This window comes from Colias philodice, chromosome 7, assembly GCF_061535455.1.
Source record: "Colias philodice isolate Cphi_HAF_F1 chromosome 7, ilColPhil1 Martin Lab GWU primary, whole genome shotgun sequence".
NCBI classification, from domain to species: domain Eukaryota; kingdom Metazoa; phylum Arthropoda; class Insecta; order Lepidoptera; family Pieridae; genus Colias; species Colias philodice.
Genome location: NC_143092.1, coordinates 851,546 through 875,701, shown reverse-complemented (window position 1 = coordinate 875,701; position 24,156 = coordinate 851,546). Strand labels below are relative to the sequence as shown.

General features: G+C 32.6%; 1 protein-coding gene across 2 annotated transcripts in view; it reads left to right on the top strand.

Annotated features, from left to right (window-relative positions):
* LOC149486898 (echinoderm microtubule-associated protein-like 2) overlaps positions 1 to 24,156 on the top strand; it is a 61,933-nt gene that overhangs the window by 12,789 nt on the left and 24,988 nt on the right. Inside the window, exons 3-7 of one of the 2 annotated variants that reach the window (XM_089696982.1) lie at positions 16,373 to 16,561; positions 16,869 to 16,980; positions 19,341 to 19,478; positions 20,401 to 20,514; positions 21,439 to 21,510. In XM_089696982.1, coding sequence (XP_089553108.1) covers positions 16,373 to 16,561; positions 16,869 to 16,980; positions 19,341 to 19,478; positions 20,401 to 20,514; positions 21,439 to 21,510 — 625 coding nt within the window. The remainder of the gene's footprint in view (positions 1 to 16,372; positions 16,562 to 16,868; positions 16,981 to 19,340; positions 19,479 to 20,400; positions 20,515 to 21,438; positions 21,511 to 24,156) is intronic. The other variant, XM_089696983.1, reaches the window with a different exon arrangement.

The following is a 24,156-nucleotide window of genomic DNA, read 5'->3' as shown; positions in this document are numbered from 1 at the left end:
AAGCTAACTCACAGTGTATAAAAATCTCAGATATGTATATTGGTATACAATAATAATAAATCTAAATTCCAGGGATATGATATTGCGATCCTACTTCTGAATACAATCAGCATGACTAGCCTACAAATGAGCATAACCTACATAACACAGACGGATTATGCAATCGGTATTGTACCAAAGAACCACGTTTGTCAGTTGCATTCTTTAGCGTACTGATAATTTTGAATAACTAAATGACGATGAAACTAGTAACAAGTAATCATTAGGCACCGACGTCGGGTCTTTCATTAAGTCAATTTATTGCAAACTCAAAACTCAGAAATTTATTTATTCAATTAGAATGTTACTAGGCTTTTGAATCGTCATTACATAGTTTTTCCAGTTATCACCGGTACGGAAATCAGGTTCTACAGAAAAGAACCGACAAGAAACTCTATCTGCTATTAATAAACATAATATTATTTTTATGAGTAACTAGATAGTGTTGACCCGTCACAAACCTCATAAGTCGACGCTGTACGCCATCAAACAATATTTCTACAAAAACTTCATATTCACATAAACAATATTTTCAAACATCCGCACTCATATATTATATCTATAATAACAAAGCACGTGCAATTACATATTCATTAGCCATTCTAGAAGCGTCCACCATTAAGAGAAAAGATAAGCATCATCCAAAGCCTGGCTTTGCTAATTATTTACCTTATGGAGGTACAATAAGGCACGTGATGCGAATTTTAAATTAAATAGATGAACTTGATAACGATGGCGCCAGATTTCATCTTGTTTATGTTTAAACATCTCGGAAGTACTTGCTTTCCTATGAGAATCTGCCTTTTAGAATAATAAAGATTTTAAAACTGAATTGAGAAAGTTACGAAAATACATACAATGTTCATTGTACATACTGAATACTGATACAATGAACATAGAAGATGACTATATTTTTGGCAAAAGAAAAACTCTAAAGGTGTAAAATGAATAAATAAAAGAAGAAAATATAGCATATGACGAAATAGGAAATGTTTGCGAACGAACCTGGAGTAAACTGTAAAATACTAATTTCATTTTTATTGGAATCAAATAACAATATTTAACCTCGACAAATCACGTAATCTACCCCAACTTTAAGGAAGTAATTTTTTATTTAGACGTAAAACTATTATTCCGCCTTAGTCACACTAATAATTAATTAATACTGAAGATATTATGAAAGTGAAATCAATTGTGTTGAGTCATCGTCGAGATCAGAGGAATTTATCGTGAGCCAATAATCCAGTTTGTTGGCTCATAACATTGAATTGTAATGACTATCAGTTTTGTACTAGTTCATAACAGTATTTAGATTGTATGACTATGATCTACTTTTTGTTTTATGATTTGTTTTTGTTATTAATTCAGTAATCATAACAGCAATAATTATAAATGAACTGTTAACCGTTTTTGTTAGTATAATTAAATACCTAAATAACAAAAGTTACAAAATGAGTTACTTTTAATATAGGTATTGTATTGATATTTAAGGGCTGTCAACTTATAACTGAGAATGTTTTTACAATACTGGACTTTTAATCATGATTAAAATTAATCATTAATCATCATTTTAATCATCCTTTAAGATTCTTAATTACATATATACTTATATATAAGATATTTTTACTATAAAAATAAATATCAAATATTGGAGTTTATATAAATCTAAAAGGGAAAACGAACTAAAAATTTAGACGATCAACTTTTTATTCAAACGTAAATAATACAATAACATTTTTATACGATAATTCATAATATCAAATGGATTATCCAGTCTGCAGTGCGCTTATATTATAGGCTATACAGTACTTGCAAGGTCGTCCACTGCAACAGATATAAATAGACGCTAATATCTATTGTCTAATCCATTTGTATCACTTTATGTAAGAAATAAGTATTATATATTATCCATTATCTACTCATCCTGTCTATTTACATTACATTTGTGAAAATAAACTATTATTTCCGTTTAAAGTCGTAATATCGACTGACCGGTTGGCTTAGTTGGTAGTGCCCCTGCCTTCTAAGCCAGAGGTCGTAGGTTTGATTCCCACCCAGGGCAAATATTTGTGTGATGAACATAGATGTTTGTTCTATGTCTGGGTGATAATTATCTGTTTATTTAAAATTATATATTATGTATTTTTATCAGCCGTCTGGTTTCCATAACACAAGCGACAGCTCAGTATGGGAAATTTGTTCTGAAATATTTATTTACTAGCTATCTGCCCGCGGCTTCGCCCGCGTTTTCAAAGAAAAACCCGCATAGTTCCCGTTTTCGTGGGATTTCCGGGATAAAACCTATCCTATGTTGTAATCCAAATTACCATATATGTTTGCTAAATTTCATTGTAATCGGTTCAGTAGTATTTGCGTGAAAGAGTAACAAACACACACATCCTGACAAACTGTCGCATTTATAATATTAGTAGGATTTATAATATCCTACACGTATTAATTTTGCATAAGCTCATCCAATTTAATGATGAAGCCTTATAAAATCCTCTATGCGAGTAAGAGAAATATCAAATAAGCATATAATTATTATTCAATTAACACAACTTTCCAAGTGTTAACTCTTATAAAAACTCGACATGTATAAAAACTATGACAAGTTTCGGAAGTCAATAAAAACAAAACAGTTACATTATGAGTAATTACTAGTTACAATAATCATGTCCGTTATCTATCGGATAACGGCTTGCCTTTAAAACCGGGTCTGATCATTTCTTCACTAATACAAGATTGGCCCTTGGCTTGCGTTCTAATACTTCTTACAGTTTCACTATGGTTTCACGTTTATTTATTTTGTCACATATAACTGTGACGAAAGCTAGACATGCTAATGAAGACTAATTTGTACATGATTTAAGTTCTATTGTTGTGTTTTTCGTATGTGTTACACACCAAATATTTGTAAAACGGTGGTATGAACTATGATGATAAACAATTGAAAATAAATTTGCTTTGCTGTATCATTCTGTATATTAAATTCTGAATAAGTAAGAATATTACTATTTGTGTTAAATATGTACTTACAAGATATAATTTTGGTCGGTAGGAATCCGACATAACCCACGGCCCCTTCCCCGGAGGCCGTGGGTATCTATGCAAGATTTCCCCACTAAAAAAAAAAGGTTGTAAATATTTAAAAACATAAACATTTTGAACAATGTTTCAAAGTTAATTTTAAACAAATGTTCTGAGTCAGGAATGCAAATTGCAATAGACAGAATCTCACGCTACAGTGGCGAATGTAGACGAAGAACCACCAAATATGTACAGACCGATACAGCTAAATTGAACTTGCCGTGTAAGTTACAATCACCTATTCGAAAACCGTTGACGTCGAAGGATCAATATTATGAACGTAGCGAGTTCAACAATGTAATCTTATTACAAAACACTCAATTGAAAATTGCCAATTTGTTCAGTTAAGAATTAGTCCAATTCGAATTAACGAAACAAGGCGGATGATAAATTAGATCGATTTAATGTGCCCAATTTCGAACAACTTGAGATGAGACCCTAGTTAGTGTAATTGACAAACAGTCGACTATCCGTCTAATTGCTAATCGATGCCGTTGGGAATTGATCCAATTAAGAACCCTTTTAATCGCCGAAATAGTCCGTTAATTACCGGCAATTATTAATCTATCCCTTTGGAATGAAGCCTCACAATATCACTATAAATAGCTTTCTAGACCAGCACGTGGAATGTTGACTATTTATTGTCTGAGACGCCATCTTGAGATAAAAGGGATTAAAGTATAATTGCAGCAGACCTAGAAACGTAGCGATAAGACGCATTTCATTCATTGTATTGCTACTTATGATAATGAGGTGTCTATTGCGTCGTGATCTGTCTACTGATAAGGAAACCTTAGAGATATCAGATCGTTTGGTAATGTTCAATATTCGTGACAAACTAAGTTAAAACCTTCTCGTGCCAATTTAATTTGCAGGTGCAAATCAAAACCAGTGTTGGAAAATTTTCCATATTTTCTGCGCATTGGAGCCGGATTAGCATTTTTTCTAAAGGAAAAACAACATACGCTTCTTTAACCAGCTTATATCATCACGTATTTATTAGCATTGATAAATCTTCTTATATCACTGGTTTATAACAAGTATAATACGTTGATGTAATATTTATTATTAGATATTGGACAATTATTTACTGGCCTGCGTTATAAGATTACTTATGTATCTGATAAATCGCTCAGTTTGCTTCGTATCTTGACAACTCATGGATTCTTTTGGCACTACGCAGGGCAAACAGGCAAATATTTTGATTCTTTAGATTGCAAATTTTGACCTCATCCCAGAAGGAAATATACCTGAAACATTACTACAAAATGCAACGAACCCAGATAGAATACTTAGGTGCAGTTATATAATCCAGGGAAGCAAATGTTTTGCCAAATATATTACGTAGGTACGACTCAAGGCTCTTCATCTTATTTGGTATTCTTTTGTTGTCCGTTTGTGTAATTTCCGACCTAGATAACCTGAAGGATGCTCGCGAATTTGTTTTCGACAGTATTGTATGTAATGATAAGGATTTTATTGTCTTTTAGGTTCCTGAATTCTAATGATTCATAAATTTGCATAACCTGATTGGGCGTATTTTGTTTCATTACATTAATGTATTACAAATCACAATTACACAGTACATGAATAACATTTTTATTCTTTTGTTAGGTATATGTATTTATTTCATGCAAATCGAAAATCTTGGATCGAATTGTGTAGTTTTTTATCTACTGATGATTTAGTTTATCTCTATCTGATTATTATTTACCTGAATGGACTATTACTATGATTTCTAATTTGTTCGACATAATATATTAAAATTATAATTTCAATTGTAATTAAATAAAGCAAGATCTGACTCACAAAATATTAACGCTATCGACACAATCAACCGTTTATTAATTCAGGTGGTTTTTCTATTTACTGACCATTGAAAATTTCAAAACCATGCAACTACACGCAGCACGCACGCGTAATTTACAGTTGCCCAAATTTATACGCTATTGTAAGCAGACAAAGTCCATTTTCCACATTTAGGGCTTCAATTCGGAAACCCCAGGGTTCATCACGCATGCGTGCCATCTTCTTTCCCGGAACTAAGCCGCAGCTTTTCTCCGCGCACAAATAGAGATCTTAATCATAAGTTAATACGGTTTGTTTTAAATCCTCATTTTCGTACAATATTTGATCAGCTGTCCGGCGTGACAGTAATTCAGTTAGCTATGCAACGTCTACCGGCTTACCTGAGCCTGGGTTTTTATCAGTTTTTCATGTAATGTTAAGTGGAATCAGTTCTTATTGTGCTTCTCGTGCTGTTTTTGTGGTATCGTCGTAAACTGTGATCTTGTTAGCAATGTTTTGAGGTTATACAGCGTTGTTAGAGCAACTAATTTTCGCAGTACCTTGGTTACCATGTTTTTGTATCTGCTGCGTCAATAGGTGCATTCAGTTTTACGGATATCTGTAAAATTTTCCATTGATTGTTTATAAAAATATGCTTTATGTAATGTAAACATTTATGTTTTTAGAATGTTTTCGTGTTTTCATAAATAACGCGTAGATGTGAGATGTAAATCTTTTATCGTTATTAATAATTAATATGAATGACTCTGTGTTGTTGTTTAGTATTCCTTACGTTAATATCATTTATATCTCATGCATGTTGTTTTGTATCATGCCATCTAACACGTTTATAGATATATTTCCTTCCGTATTAATTTGAATGAATTATGGATACCCTTTTAAAATATGCGAGTGATTAATAATAATTTAACATAACACCTCGATCAGGATATGCGTCATAAATTTCTGAAGCGTTATAATCGATGCAAGCGAAGTCCCGTTTTTCTGTGCAGGGTGCGAATACATTTAACATAATTTTTGTATGGTAAACTCCAACTCCACTCGATTTTACTTTCTTGCCTTTTGTTTACGTCTGAAATATATCTATTTGGATACCTGGGCCTCGTGTTTTAGTGCCCACTGCCCATACGACTATCAAGGCGTGTTTCATGAAACTAGTCATAGTAACATATCATCTAAAAAAAATGTTTTGATTTTATTTTTACTTTAAATTCTGACCTAATACTAAGAAGGGTTCTTACTTCTTAATAATGAAACTTAAATCACTAGTCTTAGGAATAGCTGTTTCAATATCTCGTTCGTTTAAAGCATGTCTACAATTACATCTCTTAACTAGCCACAATCGGATTTTAGCACAAGCTCTGTATTAAAAAAGTATTCCTTACACCCGTCATATTACATAGTATTATTTTATCTGTGATATTACATAAAATATATAGGTACATTTCCATGTCTATTATCGATAAAAACCTCTTATAACGTGTCCTGCAGTCACGCAATTTGACCGGCCACACCTGATTGCCACATTAGCTAAATTTAGACTCCACGTATTTCTATTATTGCCTAATAAGTTACAAAGTTACGGTAGCTTAGTGTTTCAATTCAGACAAGTCCTTGGTACGAAATTTAATATACGAATGGTACCTAATTGCTCTGTACTATGACCATTCGAAAAGGATTCTGAAAGAACATAAGTTTACCAAGTAATGTTTGAGATGAAGGTATTATAATTTATCAGTTTATATAATCAATTCTTCAAATCTAACCTAATCTTTTTCAGAAATAAATGTTTTAAACCTAATTATTTTTTTACTGTCATCAATTGGCAACGTTTCTTTTACGATAAGAATTTCGAAAGATATTTTTTTCAAAGTTACTTGGTCTATTTAGTACACTAAAATAGGATTTAAATTCATTCTCATTCATTAACAATGTCTTTGTATACTTCATTTATCATAGCTCGTGCATCATTAATTCACATGAATTAATTTAAAAGGAAAAAGATGTCAGTTATATAAGTGAAGAATACGATCTAGGCACTAAGGTGACCTCAATGACGGAGTCTAATAGCCTCTATTGTCAATGATTTATGGTCAATGTTGTATGCAATTGTTTCCATATTATTACATACTACATACAATAAACTTGGTGATTAGCTAATGTACAAAAAATGATGCAAGAACAGAATGAATGAATGATTTTGGAATTAGATGCGCCCGTGATTTCGACCCCATTAATGGTAGTTTTTGTGGGCAACACTATATTTTGCTATTTTCATGAATAGCCGGAATCAGTAGTACTTACATTTATGATGTAATATATAAATTTACTATTAAATAAAAACGTAGTTTATTCAAATACCAACGAGGCCTTAGTGCGAGGCCGTATGAACTATTTATCTTCGTTTCGTTACTACAATATTAATGCTAATTAACCATTGTGACAACTTTCTTTCATTACGCGATTAAGTGCTATCACGCCGTTCCCAGCTATATTCTAATCTAGACGTGAAATCATACTACGATGCCCTTGATAACCCACTAGGTAAATATTATATAACCATTGCGTAAATCTGAGCCAGAACGTGAAACTAATATTTGCATTTCAATTGACAGATCAAATACATGTCCAGGGACATGCGCATGACATCACCGTATTGTCCAAGTTTCAATGCATGACAATATATGAGCGTTTGACGAATAAATATTATTGTTTATCTTGTCCAATTTGTTTTACGTTCCATTGTGTTTAATGAATAGATTGTTATGAACACTGGGGAAGTGAAAACTAATGCTGCAAAGTTGATAGCTATTCTATGTTGATAATACTTTCGAATTGGAGCCTGGTGGTATGTATTTAGACTATTTTGTTTTGCGTATTGCATTGGTCGTCTTGTACATATTGAAGTGTCCTCAATTCGTAACACTCGTTGTCTATATTATCAATTCTGTTGATTGTATATTGAGATTTAACGAATGTGTGTCGCTAATAAACAATATTCGTGGTCTCGCAACTAAATGCAGATCTTCGGACGGAGCATATCAGAGTTTAATTTATAGTCCACTGTGTACTGCCTAGTGGCTATAGTAGGAGTCCGACCCAACATAGGGACCTTTCGAAAGATTTTTGACGCTAGGTCCACCCAACATCACCTTTCGAAAGATTTTTGAGATCCTGGGAATGCGAAATCGCATTCTCCATTAAAAGAAGTGGAACACAGGTTCGGATCTTTTAAATAAGACGGTCGCATATCAACTCGCGTGATCTATTCGTATTACACATTATTGTGTACCTACATTGACTACATCTACATGCTTATTTTACGAATAAGGTATCTAGTCTAATCAGCGCTTTAGTTATGAGATCTACGTCGTGTTGAGCTGATTAAAGCTTTGGTGAGTACCTACATTCCTTGCATACATTGAAAGTCCTCGAATCCCGTGTCAGGGTATTTATTAGTCTAACATTCTTTAGCATTTTGCACGTAAAAGTATTCACCTCAGAAATGTTTCAGGTACATTTTGAATAGCTAGGTACCTAATTGTCGAAATTCACTTACCATTTCGATCACGTGGCTTGATTCATGCAATGTCGCCGATGTAGACGCGTGTGGCATAATGATGGCCTGACGCTCGTCAGTACCTGTGACGTCACGTCCGGTCACGGTCAGTGTTAGAGAACCAAAATAATAGGATTTGTGGAATAAAAGGAAGTGTGGTAATAGTAAATGATTAAGTGGATGGGTTCCGCTGGGTCGGTTAAGGCTTTGTGTCATTCATAGTTAGTTACAAAACAGTAACGATTTTAATGAAATGCGTAGTTATTATGCGTCTGGAATTACATTGCAGTTACTATCGTAAATCTTGTAATTACATATTGTATTGATAAATCCCATACAAATCACGCGCAATCAATAGCGTTGAAAAGCGATAACAAATACTAAGTCATGAAAGTTTTTGTTTATCATTTCTCTAAGAATCTTCACACGAACTTTCCCAAACGTGAGAACATCGCCCATCCCTCTCGGATGGGTGCCGTGGGAGGGAGATATAATGGTCGTGATTTATCTTAGCTGCAATCAGCTGTCTGTCGAAATTGCGGTACATACATCCGTTGTTGCTTTACTTTTATATGCATTGTTATAACATGGTAACTGTGATGATTCGGTGATGATAAGTTGGTCTTTTTCATTATTTAAAATTTAAATTGAACATCCAAGAACGAAGGATAAAACATAACAGTACATACATATTTTTATGAATCTGCATTGTATATACAATTAAAAATATTCTAAAAAACATGAAGAGGATATACCTACTGCGTATTAAAAAATCGGATTAATTTTATTTTAAAGAAAAATAGTTCAGAATATACCTTTAACTATTATAATTGTTAGTTATTTCTTTTTGCATATAAAAAAACCGTTCAAACAAATACCACATACGGTAATTACGAATGCAATTTTTTAGTAACATAAGGGTATCATTTAAGCTATCACCAATTTAATTAGTTTTGTGTTTCTTAAATAATAGGGTTTGTCCTCAAAATAGTAGATCTGTCACCAAAATGTAGTCACCAAACAATGCAAAATCAGTTCCACAATAAATCACCTAAAATCCTGAGATATAAGGTCTAGTACCAAATAAATGTTTTTGTATGTATTATAATAGGTGTGTCCTAATAAGTATTTAAGCAAACTAATTTAAAGAGATCACCAATAAATCATATTATGTTACTTACTAGAAAATTGCATTAAGTTCAAATAAAAAAAAACCGGCCAAGTGCGAGTCGGGCTCGCGCACAAAGGGTTCCGTAGCAGCAAATATAATAAATTACAGTTAAATCAACCTATCTCAAAAACTATAAGAGATACTTTGATCAAACCAAAAATCGTTGAAAGAGTTAATTAGCATGCATCACCTCTATTTTTTTTAGAATTTTATACCCCGTAGTTATAAAAATAGAGGGGGGGGGACATACTTTTTACGACTTTGAGAGCTGATATCTCAAAAACCGTTCACTTTAAGAAAAATGTTTTTTAGAAAACTTTATATCATTTTAAAAGACCTTTCCATTGATACCCCACACGGGTATGTACATCGAAAAAAAAAATTTCATCCCTCAGTTACATGTATGGGGGGCCCCACCCCCAATTCTTTTTTTTACTATTTAGTGTCATATTTTTGTAGCGGTTCATACAACACATATTCCCATCAAATTTCATCACTGTAGTACTTATAGTTTCCGAGTAAATCGGCTGTGACAGACGGACAGACGGACAGACGGACAGACGGACATGACGAAACTATAAGGGTTCCGTTTTTGCCATTTTGGCTACGGAACCCTAATTAGGGTTGTCATCATCGTTTCAACCAAAAGATTCTGCTACTTAACTAGACTCCCAAGGTTCTAAATTTCCACTGGTAGTATAAATTATATTTAAATAAAAATTTTAGCAGAGTAGTAAATAAAACAAAGTCAAAATAATCAATATTTATTGTTTATAATAATTACCACTGAACAATCAGCGCTGGTTTAAAATAGCTGGCTTATGGCCAGCAGAATAGTAGATAAAACACTTAATTAAAGTTAAAATAATCAATATTTATTCTTAAAAATAATAACCACTGAATAATCATTTGGTCATCATTGGTCAATTTTTAAAGCGCGCCAATTTGTCTCCGCCCCTTTGATCATTTTTTCATTAAAATTATAAATTGATGTATTAAATTGGTAACGAATACTATTAATTTAATATCTGAACGAAATAAAATGTTACTACTGTATTGGTGACAAAATATCAAATAAAAAGGAGTCGCAGTCAGGGATCGATAATCGATTTATTTGGTGACAGATCTACCATTCTGAGCACAGAGCTATTATCTAAGTAACAAAACTGTTAATATAAGAACGAAGTTTTTATTCATGTAATGCAATATAATTTTATTGGTTATCGATCTCTTCTTTTACACATATATTAACATTAATTTGATAATTCATACCTGGGAACAATTTTTGTTTATCTGAGAACGAAAATATTTCGTGGTGATAGATCTATTTATTAGGTGATACAACTTGATGACAAATATAAATTTTGGTGATAGAAAATATAGTTCCCGTAACATAATATGATTTATTGGTGATCTCTTTAAATTAGTTTGCTTAAATACTTATTAGGACACACCTATTATAATACATACAAAAACATTTATTTGGTACTAGACCTTATATCTCAGGATTTTAGGTGATTTATTGTGGAACTGATTTTGCATTGTTTGGTGACTACATTTTGGTGACAGATCTACTATTTTGAGGACAAACCCTATTATTTAAGAAACACAAAACTAATTAAATTGGTGATAGCTTAAATGATACCCTTATTTTATTTGTTGCTATAACATTATGCCATTAACACGATGAAAATAACATTATCTTTCTAAACTCTATATTATTAATTGACCCTTATTATTAATTAAAAACTATACAAATAATTCGTTAAACATCATTTCCTAAAACATGACACGGTGTCCAAGAATTTGACCTAAAGTACAGTTACGTATGCACATGGGAACTGTTGAAATGCTAAACTCGACACAAATCGGACCGTTATACGGAATTCTCTTGAGTATAGAACTAATGCTTATTTGAATGCCTTGCATTTGTAAGCGGTTAATTCTTAAAACACAGAATTTACCGGTCAAGTAACGCTTTTTTCAAATGAAGTTAATAAAAAGAACATAATAATTTAACCATGTAGTAGAGTTTTTTGTTTAGGGCATAGGCTATGCTTGCTCGTATTTAAAGAAAATTATAAGCGAAATACTCTTCCCTACGAATCCATGTGCTAATCTTAGGACGTGGGTTTTATTATATGTGTCAGGTCAATCTCTACTTATCCACTTTTTAGATTAAATACTAGTATGTATTTACTATTTAGTAAATTTAGTATCGCAACAAACGATATAATTGCACAAACGACAATTTAATTATTCAGTAAAAACCGTAATTAAAATAAAACAAAGCACTAAATAACTGGAACATATGTTTCGTAAATACCAATTTGCCGTAATGTTTCTTTAAGTATCGTTTTTTGAGTTAAGGATAACCTGAACATGTTGACAATGTAATTATATTGTTTTTACTTCAAAATTTTAATGCTTTGGATGCATACATTAACAGTAATTAGTCGAAATAATTTTTATAACAAGATTATTATCAGCTAATATTTACATACAGTATGTAAGTATGTAATTTAGGGCCGATTTTTCAATGCTTGGATAAAACTTATCCGTCTAATAAAGTGTCAAATACGGTCAAATACGGGCAATTAGAATACGTTTTTAAAATGGTAGTTACATTATTCGACGAATAAGTTTTATCCAAGCATTGAAAAATCGGCCCTTAGTCTTAAATAAATCTAACAATCAAATAGGTAATGTCGCTATTTTGCAATGAGAGGCATTCATATTAATTTCTATAATTTGTAATCCTATCATGCGCAGAAAATATTTGTGCTATGTATTATTTTAGGCTATGTGGTTAAGTATTCTGTGTGTGTTCGCTACGAATTAATGACTCATTCATTATAGGTACAGACTACAGACGATAAAAATAAAATTAATAAACTCTATGTACTTATATCGCCTCCTTGGTACAGTGGTTGACGCGTGAGCGTAGAACCGAGGGGTCCTGGGTTCGATTCCCGGTGGAGACGAATAAAAAAAAATGTCTCGGTCTGGCAGGACACAGAAGGCTGATCACCTACTTTTCCCTAAAGAAAAATCGATCAGTGAAACAGATGTATCCCCACTTGGGACATGGGACTTCACTATTATGTACTTATAGGAACCTGTATATAATCAATGTATCAAATCATTAAAAATGTATATGTATTCAATTGTAAATCCTTCATAAAAATAATAAAATAGGTCCTAAAATTACATGAAAGTTGCTGCATTACTTTGGTACCTATTCTCTAATATTTATCATTCGTATTCAAATATTCACGGACATAGATTTAAATGCTTACTGTATTCCATCATAGAATATCTGCGAAAATTAGTTGCTCTATTTTTATTTTTCCTATTTTCTCTACGTTTACATAAAGTCTAACCTATACCAATAATATAAACCCATATATTATGAGTGTATAAGTGCAAACCACCATGGATAGCCACGAATCAAGAAGTTCTAGGGCGAGCGACTCGCCAGGAGACACCATGAACGACGTCTATGCGGCTTGGCGTAAGTTCAAATTTGGCAGCCATCTTGAAACAAAGGATTCTTTTGTAATTTAAAGTTTGAGATTTAAATTCAGTTTCGGTTCTTACATAACTTTTACAAACAGTTTTCTAGATAATTGTGGAATTCATTTTTAACCTTAAATGTTTAATGACATCAATACATTTAAATTTTTAAAAACAAATCGATTAAGGTACTTAGGTAGGTACTTAGAAGAATATATTATAACTACATTTTAGTAATTGCCTACTGAAGTTAAAATTATTGACTGATTACCATTCAATTTAAATATTGTTTGATGTGTCAGATTCAGCTTGATTGATGATCAGCGCTGTTGACAACGGCTACCACATCCACTTTAAAAGATTAATAATGTTTATATATGTAAATATTTTCAAGTATACATCTATGTATTGATTATTAGTTAATATTGGTCCAAATGAAATAGAAGATCTTATTTGGGCTTTAGTACTTATTTTATATTAATGTTAAATAGCATTTATTTTATTTAATAAACACAGAGTTAGATGAACAATTGTACTTTTTAGCAAGACATATTAATATAGAATTACATACGTTTAAGTGCTATTAAGATTTTGCACAACCTTCACGTACTATTGCAATGTTGTCACATGTGTTGGCAAATCCTTGCAATTGATACAAGGCTGTTGGCTAACTTTGTGAAATATCTTTATTATCAACCGACTTCAAAAAAAGGAGGAGGTTATCAATTCGGCCGGTATGTTTTTTTTTTTTTTTTTTATGTATGTACACCGATTACTCCGTGGTTTCTGAACCGATTTACGTGATTCTTTTTTTTGTTCGACGCGGGATGGTGTCGAATTGGTCCCATAAAAATTTTATTCGGATAGGCCCAGTAGTTTTTATTTTATGAGCATTTTTGTCTGTATTTGTAAATGTTGCAAGTGCAAGTTTGAAGTCGGTTGTTTTTAACGCAGTTATTGACTTGTTTTAGACTGCGGCAATTAAATCCTCCTACTGATTATAAGATAATAATCTTTTCTTTTATTGTCCTTTGATGTACGTTGATATTTTCTTTTTGTTATTTATATTCTATAGAAGATATTTTTGTTCTACTGTGATTTCTACTAATTTGTTGTTTGTATACTTATTAGTTATTTCTTATACCTACCCATAGTATGATAAATATTTATCTTATATACTATTCAATTCGAATCACATCATCATTACCTCAGAGGTTAAATTATTTTGTATTTGTGTACCTACATATTTTGTAACTACGTACATATACTACGAAGACTTCCACTAATTCTACAATTCGCAATTTTTGTTCTACAAAAATAAAAATTGCTGATTAATGATTAATGTTCAAGTGGGAAAAAACACCGGTAGTGCGTAACAAGTATGACTAGCCCATATGAGGCATTTCCTCAACTTACACTTTCGATATTATATCACATGTGACCAAGGATTTCCTTTTAGTTTAAATTAACACGTCGTTAAAACGAAGTAACAAGTTTTCGAATAATTAAATGTATCAGTAATTGGTTGTTAAAATTTGTCATACATGTGGATATTATATTTCAGTCTCGGTGCCTTATCTGTATCTTTAAAATACAGAATTTCATATATTTTTATTTTTAACTAGCGGTCCGCCCCGGCTTCGCCCGTGGTACATATGAAAAATAGATGTTGGCTGATTCTCAGACTTACCCGATATGCACAGAAAATTTCATGAGAATCGGTCCACCCGTTTCGGAGGAGTATGCAGACTAACATTGTGACACGAGAATTTTATATATAAGATATAAGATAAGATTAACATTACGAAAACATTATGTAGCTACTTAGGTATTTATTTCCAAAATGTGTCAAAATATTCCACATGTAAAAAAAGTATAAAATCAGATACCTTTTCAATGCCATCAATAAAACTTTTAAATTCCACTTGTTTATAAAATGTTTTTCTATGGGCCTCATACACGTGATGTATATTTTAATGTTTAAAAAACCGGTCAGTCGTAACGAGGGACACTAATATTCCTAATAGCCGAAATACTGATAAAACCTATTAATATGATAAGCACGGTGTGTTTGATGTTTCGTTGGAATTAAATACTGATTGAGATAAATAAGAATGTACTAATAGTGTAGTATTATATTATGTAAGTATCTGTTATATGTTTTGAACGCATTCATATCACAACGAAATTAACAAATATTACAGGCATAAAAATTCAGAAAGAATCAATTTTATTGAAAAAGCTGCTTATTAAAAGAAATCTTTATATATATAAAATTCTCGTGTCACAATGTTAGTCTGCATACTCCTCCGAAACGGGTGGACCGATTCTCATGAAATTTTCTGTGCATATCGGGTAAGTCTGAGAATCGGCCAACATCTATTTTTCATATGTACCACGGGCGAAGCCGGGGCGGACCGCTAGTCTTATATATAAAATTCTCGTGTCACAATGTTAGTCTGCATACTCCTCCGAAACGGGTGGACCGATTCTCATGAAATTTTCTGTGCATATCGGGTAAGTCTGAGAATCGGCCAACATCTATTTTTCATATGTACCACGGGCGAAGCCGGGGCGGACCGCTAGTAAAATATATAAAAGATCGTCGTCGTTTCCATAAGCACATTGCATTGACTTATTCTTAATTTCTAAAATTATCTACGCATACAAACTAACGACTATAGAATATAGACAATAATATAAATTACAATAAGAACAATAACATATAAAAGGAATATGTTTAAGTGTAAATTAGTCGTGCCTTCCATGAAAAGATACATAGGTATTATGTTACATACTTTAATTTGGAAATTCCAAAACGAGGATAGTGAATTATGACTTCTAGGTTTTAACAGGTGTGAGGCGATATGATAATAAGTATCATTCTTATTTGTACGTTATAATCACAAGATATTAATTAATTTTTTCTGTGAACCGTAAAGTTATCTAGCTTCTTAACTATTTGTTATTCAATTTACTCTGTAAAGAAATTATACTAAATCGATGACCTAAAATGATAACTTGATGCCCTTATTAATAAATTTTAGGATATCATCAAGTGTGAATGAAGGAGGAACACGTATACATATAATTATCTCTTCCATTTTTTAGTCATGTGACCAATTCATACAATGATATTTATGTTATACAGAAATGATATAATAACAATCAAAATTTCCTTTTTCCAGATGAAATGCTAGAGAGCGAAGGGGCCGGGCTGGCCGCGCGGGTGGCCGAGCTAGAAGTGCGATGTTCCCGCCAGGCGGAGGAACTACTCTGCCTTCGTTCCACATTGGCTGATGCTCTGCGAAGGTTAAACGCGCTAGAGGGACGCGCGCCGGCTACAGCAAGCGCACCTAGAAACGGCACGTATACTGGTAAATATACCTTGCTTATAGCACACTTATAGTTTAGAGTTAGCCGCGCGGGTGGCTGAGCTGGTGGTACGGGTGGCCGAGCTGGAAGTGCGGTGATCTCGACAGATGGAAGTGCTTTTAATAATTTATATTATTATATGTATGTACGTTATAAAAATAGGACACGACGTGCTTAAAATAGTAGTGCATCAAATGCGACCTGTTAATTAAAATAAATTTATAATCAAAGTTTATTAGAAACCTTTGTATTTAAATATCTAGCCACTTTCGTTAGCACTTCTATTAACATGTTGTACTTAAATTCCAGGATCAACAGGCACTCCCACACGAGAGCTGCGCATCACAAGACAGTCCACATACCGGGAGACAGCGAAACGCAGTTCCAGCTATGGATCCAGTGCATCATCATTACCTCAGAGGTTATTATCACTTCATATTGCAAACAAAGTTCTCCATCAAGTCTGTCTGTCTATTCGCGATTTAATCAAAAACTACATCCATTTACATTCCGTTTTCGCCAATGAATAGTGTAATTTTCGAGGAAAGTTTTACTTATAGACTTTCTTAAGTAATAGACAACATGGGCAAAGCCGCAAGTTAAAAGCGTTTCACCGAGATTAAAAGTAGCCTATGTCACTCTGTAGCCTCCTAAATATGCCCGGACATAAAAATAAAAAAAATTGCACCGTCGGGATATCAAAGAAACAAACAAACACACTTTCGTATATAAATTATCAGTAAGGAGAGGATTTATAAGCAGAAAAAATAGAAATATACAAGATATGTAGTTTAAATCTTAACTATCATCAGCATAAAGGTTTTGGTGATAATACACCACATAATATCAAACTGGTTTGAGGACATTATCCAGTTTTAACTAACATGATGTTTTTGATAATGATGTCATACAAAGTGAGCGGTATAGAGTATACACCCGTCCGATTAGGGCCCTTCTGGCCTCCTCCACTCAAGCGACGTTCGTGGTCCCCGTCAAGGGGGGACGCCCTTGTGCATGTCGCTACCAGGGTGAACCTTCAGTTCACCCCCGCGTCCGCGTTAAAATGTAGAAGCCCTTCTGGCTAACATTGAGAGACACCACACAAAAAAAAAAAAAAAAAAAGAGTATACACATGAGAATATTATCATAGAGAGAATCTAATGCTTTTCAAGATCCGGATAAAGATTAATAAGCTTGTTCAATAAGCCGCATCATACAGATAAAACTCCGAAACGACATGCTGTACCTACTATTTACGCCGTAAATGTACATTATTTTTGGAGTGAAAACTTCTATAACGGCGTTGAGCACTTTTTCTGTAATGGGTATAAAATCTTAAACTCGCGTCAGGACACGTGACCTGATCGAAAAAGCGTAAGACGGATACCATTCCAAAATATCAAACATGCTCAACGTTAATAATCAAGTTTTCACTTCTCAACCAACCCGTCTTTTTTTTTAATTCTGAGTCAAATTACTGAAAATCAGTGTATTGCACTGAGCGGCAGGCATATAAGGTTACTTTTTCATTTTCTTTATATCTTTTTTATGTATCCATAATAAACGTATTTCATTTCAAATTTATACGAATAAAGAAACCAATATTAAACTAATATAAAGTAAGTTTGTTTAGACGATATTGTAATGCTTACAATCTAAAGTAACCCACTTTTCGTCTGGTTATCGGATATCCACGTTGCGAATAGATGAAACATAATATTATGATGTTTTTATTTTTTTTTTATTTGGGAAACAAACACTGGAAATGTTACAGTTAGGAATAATTTGAAAATTTGTTTTTTTTTTGGTTCAAACTTCAAACCTTGATGTCAATAATTTTTTTTTAGATTCCTCACATTGTAGACTTATATCCCGATTATGTTTGTTATGGGATCAAAAATTGAAATCAAAACATTTCATTCTAATGGGAAGATCCATACCATGATTATGTTTGTTGTGCTTTTTTATCACTTCAAAATTAATTTCGATAGATGGCGCTATTTTAAAAATTTGACTTATATTACAGATCATTCTTTTTGACCACGTGAGTGAAGTCGTGCGTAAAGCTAGAAAGATGATCTGATTTAAAACAAAAATAAATAATTTAAAATATATTTGTAGGAATAGGACAGAATTTTAATCGTTCATCGGTTACACTGCGAGTGCTAACTTAACAATGACTGTTACATTTTAAATTAAACAATGGTGAACTAAACGGAGAACAGTTCTGAGCAGTGGAGGCTCGGAATTCTTCGATGTTCAAATGACGAGTCGTTTCTCTGGCGCGGCTCCACGAGCTAGGCTCTGTTGAAGTAAAGTTGAAGTACGTTCCATGAATCAACCGTCAATTTCACTGTTATGACGGTGCTGCCACCTTCGTTAGAAATCCATACTAATGACCGTCTTCAAAAGCGTGTTTTGAGTCAAATAAACTTAATTTTATTCATTGAGTTACTATGTACTACGTACTAGAGAGGCCATCGCTACTACACTATTTGTAACACGAGTTAGAGTCAATCGTCTCCAAACAATTTTTTTTGTTACATTGATTGGTTTAAATTGATAAGTTTATTCATTTTTTTTTAATAATATAAACAATATTTATTTGTTACATTGATTGGTTTTAATTTATAAGTAATTATAGGCAGAATATCTACAAAGTGTATGACTCATTAGCCGCCCCGCGCCGCTGCGTTTGTGTCACAGATTTTGATCGTGGTGTCCTCTCTATAATAATACCTCAATGATTTAATTTATTATTTTTTATTGTATCTTCCCCAGACGCGGCCCGCAGCACCAATCCACGGGCTCGCTGCAGTCGGACTCGCCCGCGTCCTCCTCGTCCCTCTCCCCCGCGCCGTCCCCCTCGCCCCGCGCGACCCCCGCGCCGCACCACGTGCCCGCACCACAGCCCTATAGGTAAATATTGAACGTAGATATAGTAGAATAGAGATATATAGTAAACTAGCAAACCGGGCGAACTCCGTTTCGCCACCAGAGAAACCTTTTCTTTGCTATAAACCTCACGGAGCCCGAGACCTTTCCAACGAATGCAAAACAGAGGAAATCGGTTCGTGCGTTCTGGGGTTATAGCGTCAGGAAGGAAAACCCGACTTATTTTTATATAGTAGATATGTAAACTTAGATATATGTATGTAGTAGAATATATTAGATATGTAACAGTCAAAACTCATAGCCGTTCAAAACCAGTATTGACTGCAAAGATCAGTCAAAAACCTTAGTAAAAACGGTTTTGACTGATTAGTGGTTATAAATTATAATTTATAAGTTGTATTTTTCCTTGGTTACTAGTTACTAAGGTCAATATTAGAGATGCTTGTAGATTCTCATCGCCTCTATTATTTTTTATATGTATTATTTTGTTGCTAAGTATAATTATTATTTAGATGCTGATTTTAGTTTTCATAACTGTACTATGACGTTTTTTACTCAAATAAAGACTATTGCATATCAATTAAATAATTATTGAGAAGAGTTAATATTATGCTCTAAAATTTTGCCCTGCATAAAAGAGCTTTGCATGTTTTTGAAACAATAAACAGTGATGACATTTTTTCCCTATTGGATTCCATTAAAAATTGTAATAAAAAGTACATTATAAACTTCGTACCAAATTTCATCCCCTTCGTTCCAATATGAATAAAACCATCACCACCTAAAAACAAACTTCTGTTCAAGAATTTTTCATTTTTTGACCATCAGACATGTCTATTATTTTTTATACTGATGGAACCTGAAAAAACGTAATAGCCACAGTAAAAAAAAGTCAGTATATAAAAAAACGTCATAGCCCAGTCAAACACGGCTAGTACACCCGTAGATCGCGCAATAGCTCGACGTCCAGCAACCAGAGTCCATCACCAGGCGCGACCCTCACCAAGCGATGGAACTCCACGGGCGACTTCACGGCGCAAGGACTGCTGCCGAATGCGAGGTATGTATGGAAAGTAGGAAGAATGTTTCAGTATATGAAAAATAGGAAAAATATTGCTAGTAAGGTGAATTGCGTGAAAAAAATGAAAAAAAAAATTTTTTTGAAGTTATGAAGGTAATCGATTTTTGGACGCATGAATTATTTAAAAAATTGCCAAAAAATATAGTGTTATGAAAACTACAGATTAGATGCTAATTTTAAGAAGCCCATGTAAATATATTTATATTTTATTTCATAGGTGTTTTTTGCATTGAATTTTTACGTTAGTTTTAGATATATTGCACTGCACATTTATTTCCCTTTTGTTTTATTTCTTTGCTTATTATTCTGGATTAGGAAGGTGACCAAATACAATTTACAAAAATAATACTCAGTTCTGTTTGGGTACTAGATTTGTATTAAATTAAATGTGAGAATCTACAGAATTGTAATTATTGCTTAATACCTACATAGTTAATGGAAAAAAAAACTTTTATTGTAAGTAATCACATTATATTGGTATGATATTTATGAAAATAATAAATATTTAGAACTAATTGCTTATTTGAAAAATTTATTAATAAACAAACTGTTCTAAGAATAACAATAGATGTCACCTAAAAAGCAAACTTACAGACTTTCCTATGATTATAGTTTGTCTTAGAACTTTCCTAATTACATATGGACTATGGTCAACAGATTACCGATCTATGTGATAGCCATTATTATATTTTCAAAATGGTTGCTTAAAAATCGATACGTTACTGATGAAATCAGACATTCATAACTTGATCAATATTTTAACCGACAATCCCAAAAAAAAGGTTCTGATACATAATTTTTTAAGTCTTGTTTTTTCGCTTGCCATATGCTATAATTAGAGCGCCTGATTTCTCCTGTTTTGCACTTTTTCTTTACGCTGTATGTTTTTTGTTGATCCCTTAGGTTTACAACAACCAAGTCGTTGCTAAATTTGTATTCTAAGCCGTCGCAGAACGGGCCTATTTTAAAACACGGGTAAGTTATATTTTCTAAGGTTGTGGCTTCTGGTGGTTAAGGGATTTTGCATGGATAATGCTGCTTACTAATATGTATTATATTTACTAATAAAACGGTGTATAGTTGTTTATTCAACTGAATGAAAACACAAAAATGTAGGTAAGTAAATTAACTCATAATTCTAATCATTAATATAGAATACAAATAACTCACAAACGATTAATAATATTTAAAGTAACAAAAACAACAATTGTTGTCCGTTACGCAGATATCATAAAAATACGTTCTTCTTAATTTTTGGGTTTTAATGACCGTTTTATTTTATTCAATGTTGCATTTTCCAACACAAAAATGTTGTAAGTATGTATTGTATTTATATTGTGAGTGACATAATTCTGCAAACAAACGCAAACAGGTCGATATTCGTTATCAGCTGATAAGAATAGCTTTTTGTATATGGGTGTGTAATAATACTCATGGGGAAAATAGATAAGAGCTCTAGTTTTCGGATGGGACTTCGTCCGTGTAAATTTGTTATTTTATGGGCAAGATCGATTCATTATATATTATGGAAATGATATAGAGTAGGTATAACTTTTCCGAAGGGCTTCTTTAACTTTAAACTGCCTTATATGTAACTCAATAATTGTAACAATGACAGTCAAACTAAACAAAACAACCCAAGTTGAAAATAAACAACAAAACCGGCGATTGACTTAAAATTAATGATTTAACTTTTGATATAAAAATTCATAGATAATGTAATTCGATGTTGATAAATTCATCCATTCACACAATTAACATAATTTTCCATCTCAATATTGTACGGTAAATACTAAATAATCTGAAAAATCTAATTGCGTTACAAACTTACTTTCCTAGCAAAAAATCCCGGTCAGAGAAAGGAAAAGTTAATGAAAGCCGTTCACGCGACAGTTATTTAATAATATTATTTTCTTGTCATTCCACTTGCACAATTGTTACGCAGATTATATAACTGTTATAATCTACCAAAATCTACCACGGTCTACCATGACCGTATCAAAATTGCAAATGTCATATTTTACACATTTTAATAACTTTGTCGTTTTATTAATAAGTGTTACATGTTGCGGTTTATGCAAGTTTTATTTATATAATTTCTTATCCATTTTGTAATTTTGCACTTAATTAAAATTTAAAACAATTAAGTAACTAAAATATTCAACAAACATTTCCTACTTTTCGGTAGTTTTTAATAACAATTGACCTCCCTCAAGGTTATTCATATAGGTAACACTACATTAAAACCACACATAAAACAATAGAATATCAATCACCTACTGTTACGTTCTTCAAAAGGTATTTAGTTTCATAACATTTTAGGTAGATAATTTTTTTTCCTCCCATGAGCATTAAATTTATAATAATATCAAAATTCTATTTACAATGCTATAGCATCTTTTGGTCTAGCCACCAAAGACATTTATAAGGCTAAATTGAATCTAAATGATCTGCTTCTACATGACCATAATCACCCAATCTAAAACAATTGACATTGACCTTCTAGTTACTACACACCTACATCAATACAAACAATGTACGGCTAAAATCCGCAATTTTCTTACATCTTGTTTTGTTACTGACGAAACGTCATGATTCACTATACTAAGGATAGATAGCAATTTCGCTACACTCCCACAACCAAGCAACCGGCTAAAGAATATTAAGAGGGCGTATAAAGCCAGATAATTCTACGATTAAGCCCCGCACATTACGCGCCATGCCGCGCGCCCTCACAATACCCTCATACACCCGGCTCATCCAACGTACGTAAAGTTCATCGCACGCTAAATTATACACAATATTCTTCGCTCGTTCAACGCGTATTTTCGGTAGTTAGTAGGTATGTTGTCTAAAATAATTGTATAAAACAGTGAAGTTGAAATCATCACAAATTATGTAATATGTCTTTTTATTATTATTTGTTTATAATTATTAATGATTATCTATACATATTATAAAACAATAAAAAAAGTAAAAACTGTCTGTATGTAATATATAAAAAAAAAACAATATTAGGGAAATAATTTGGAAAATCCAAAAGTGCACGCCTCATAATTTTTTTTTAATAAATATTTATTAATTATTATTTTTGTTTATTTAATAACAATTAAACCACATCGAATCAGACCCTGAAAAATGAAAGGGTTCTATTCCTGAGCATACTCAAGCGTAAGAGAAAAAAAAAGACTCGATTAGTAAAGTATTTCGGTCGCTATCGTGTTAACAAGAAAAAGGATCCGCACATACAGACACACGGACGTCCAAGACAGAACTTTTTTAAACTGTTTTTTAACTAGTTTAAATAACAAAAATGACATCAAAAATATCATGAACGTTAAAAATAGTGTTTTTTCTTAATATGTGTGTGTATGTATTATCTTACAAGTGCAATGTATGATACATAAAGACATTTTAAGTTTGAAAAATCAGATGTTTTGCGCGAAGTGACAGTAGTACCCACCTCAACGCTTCGCTTATGAGGCGTGCAACAGTATAGAGCACGAATCCGTAAAAAAAGTCTGTCGAAATAGCGAGTATAGATACTATTTTTAAATAAACATACGCAGTCGACGACACACATTCCTCCAGAACTTTATTTTGATTAATTTGGTTATAGTC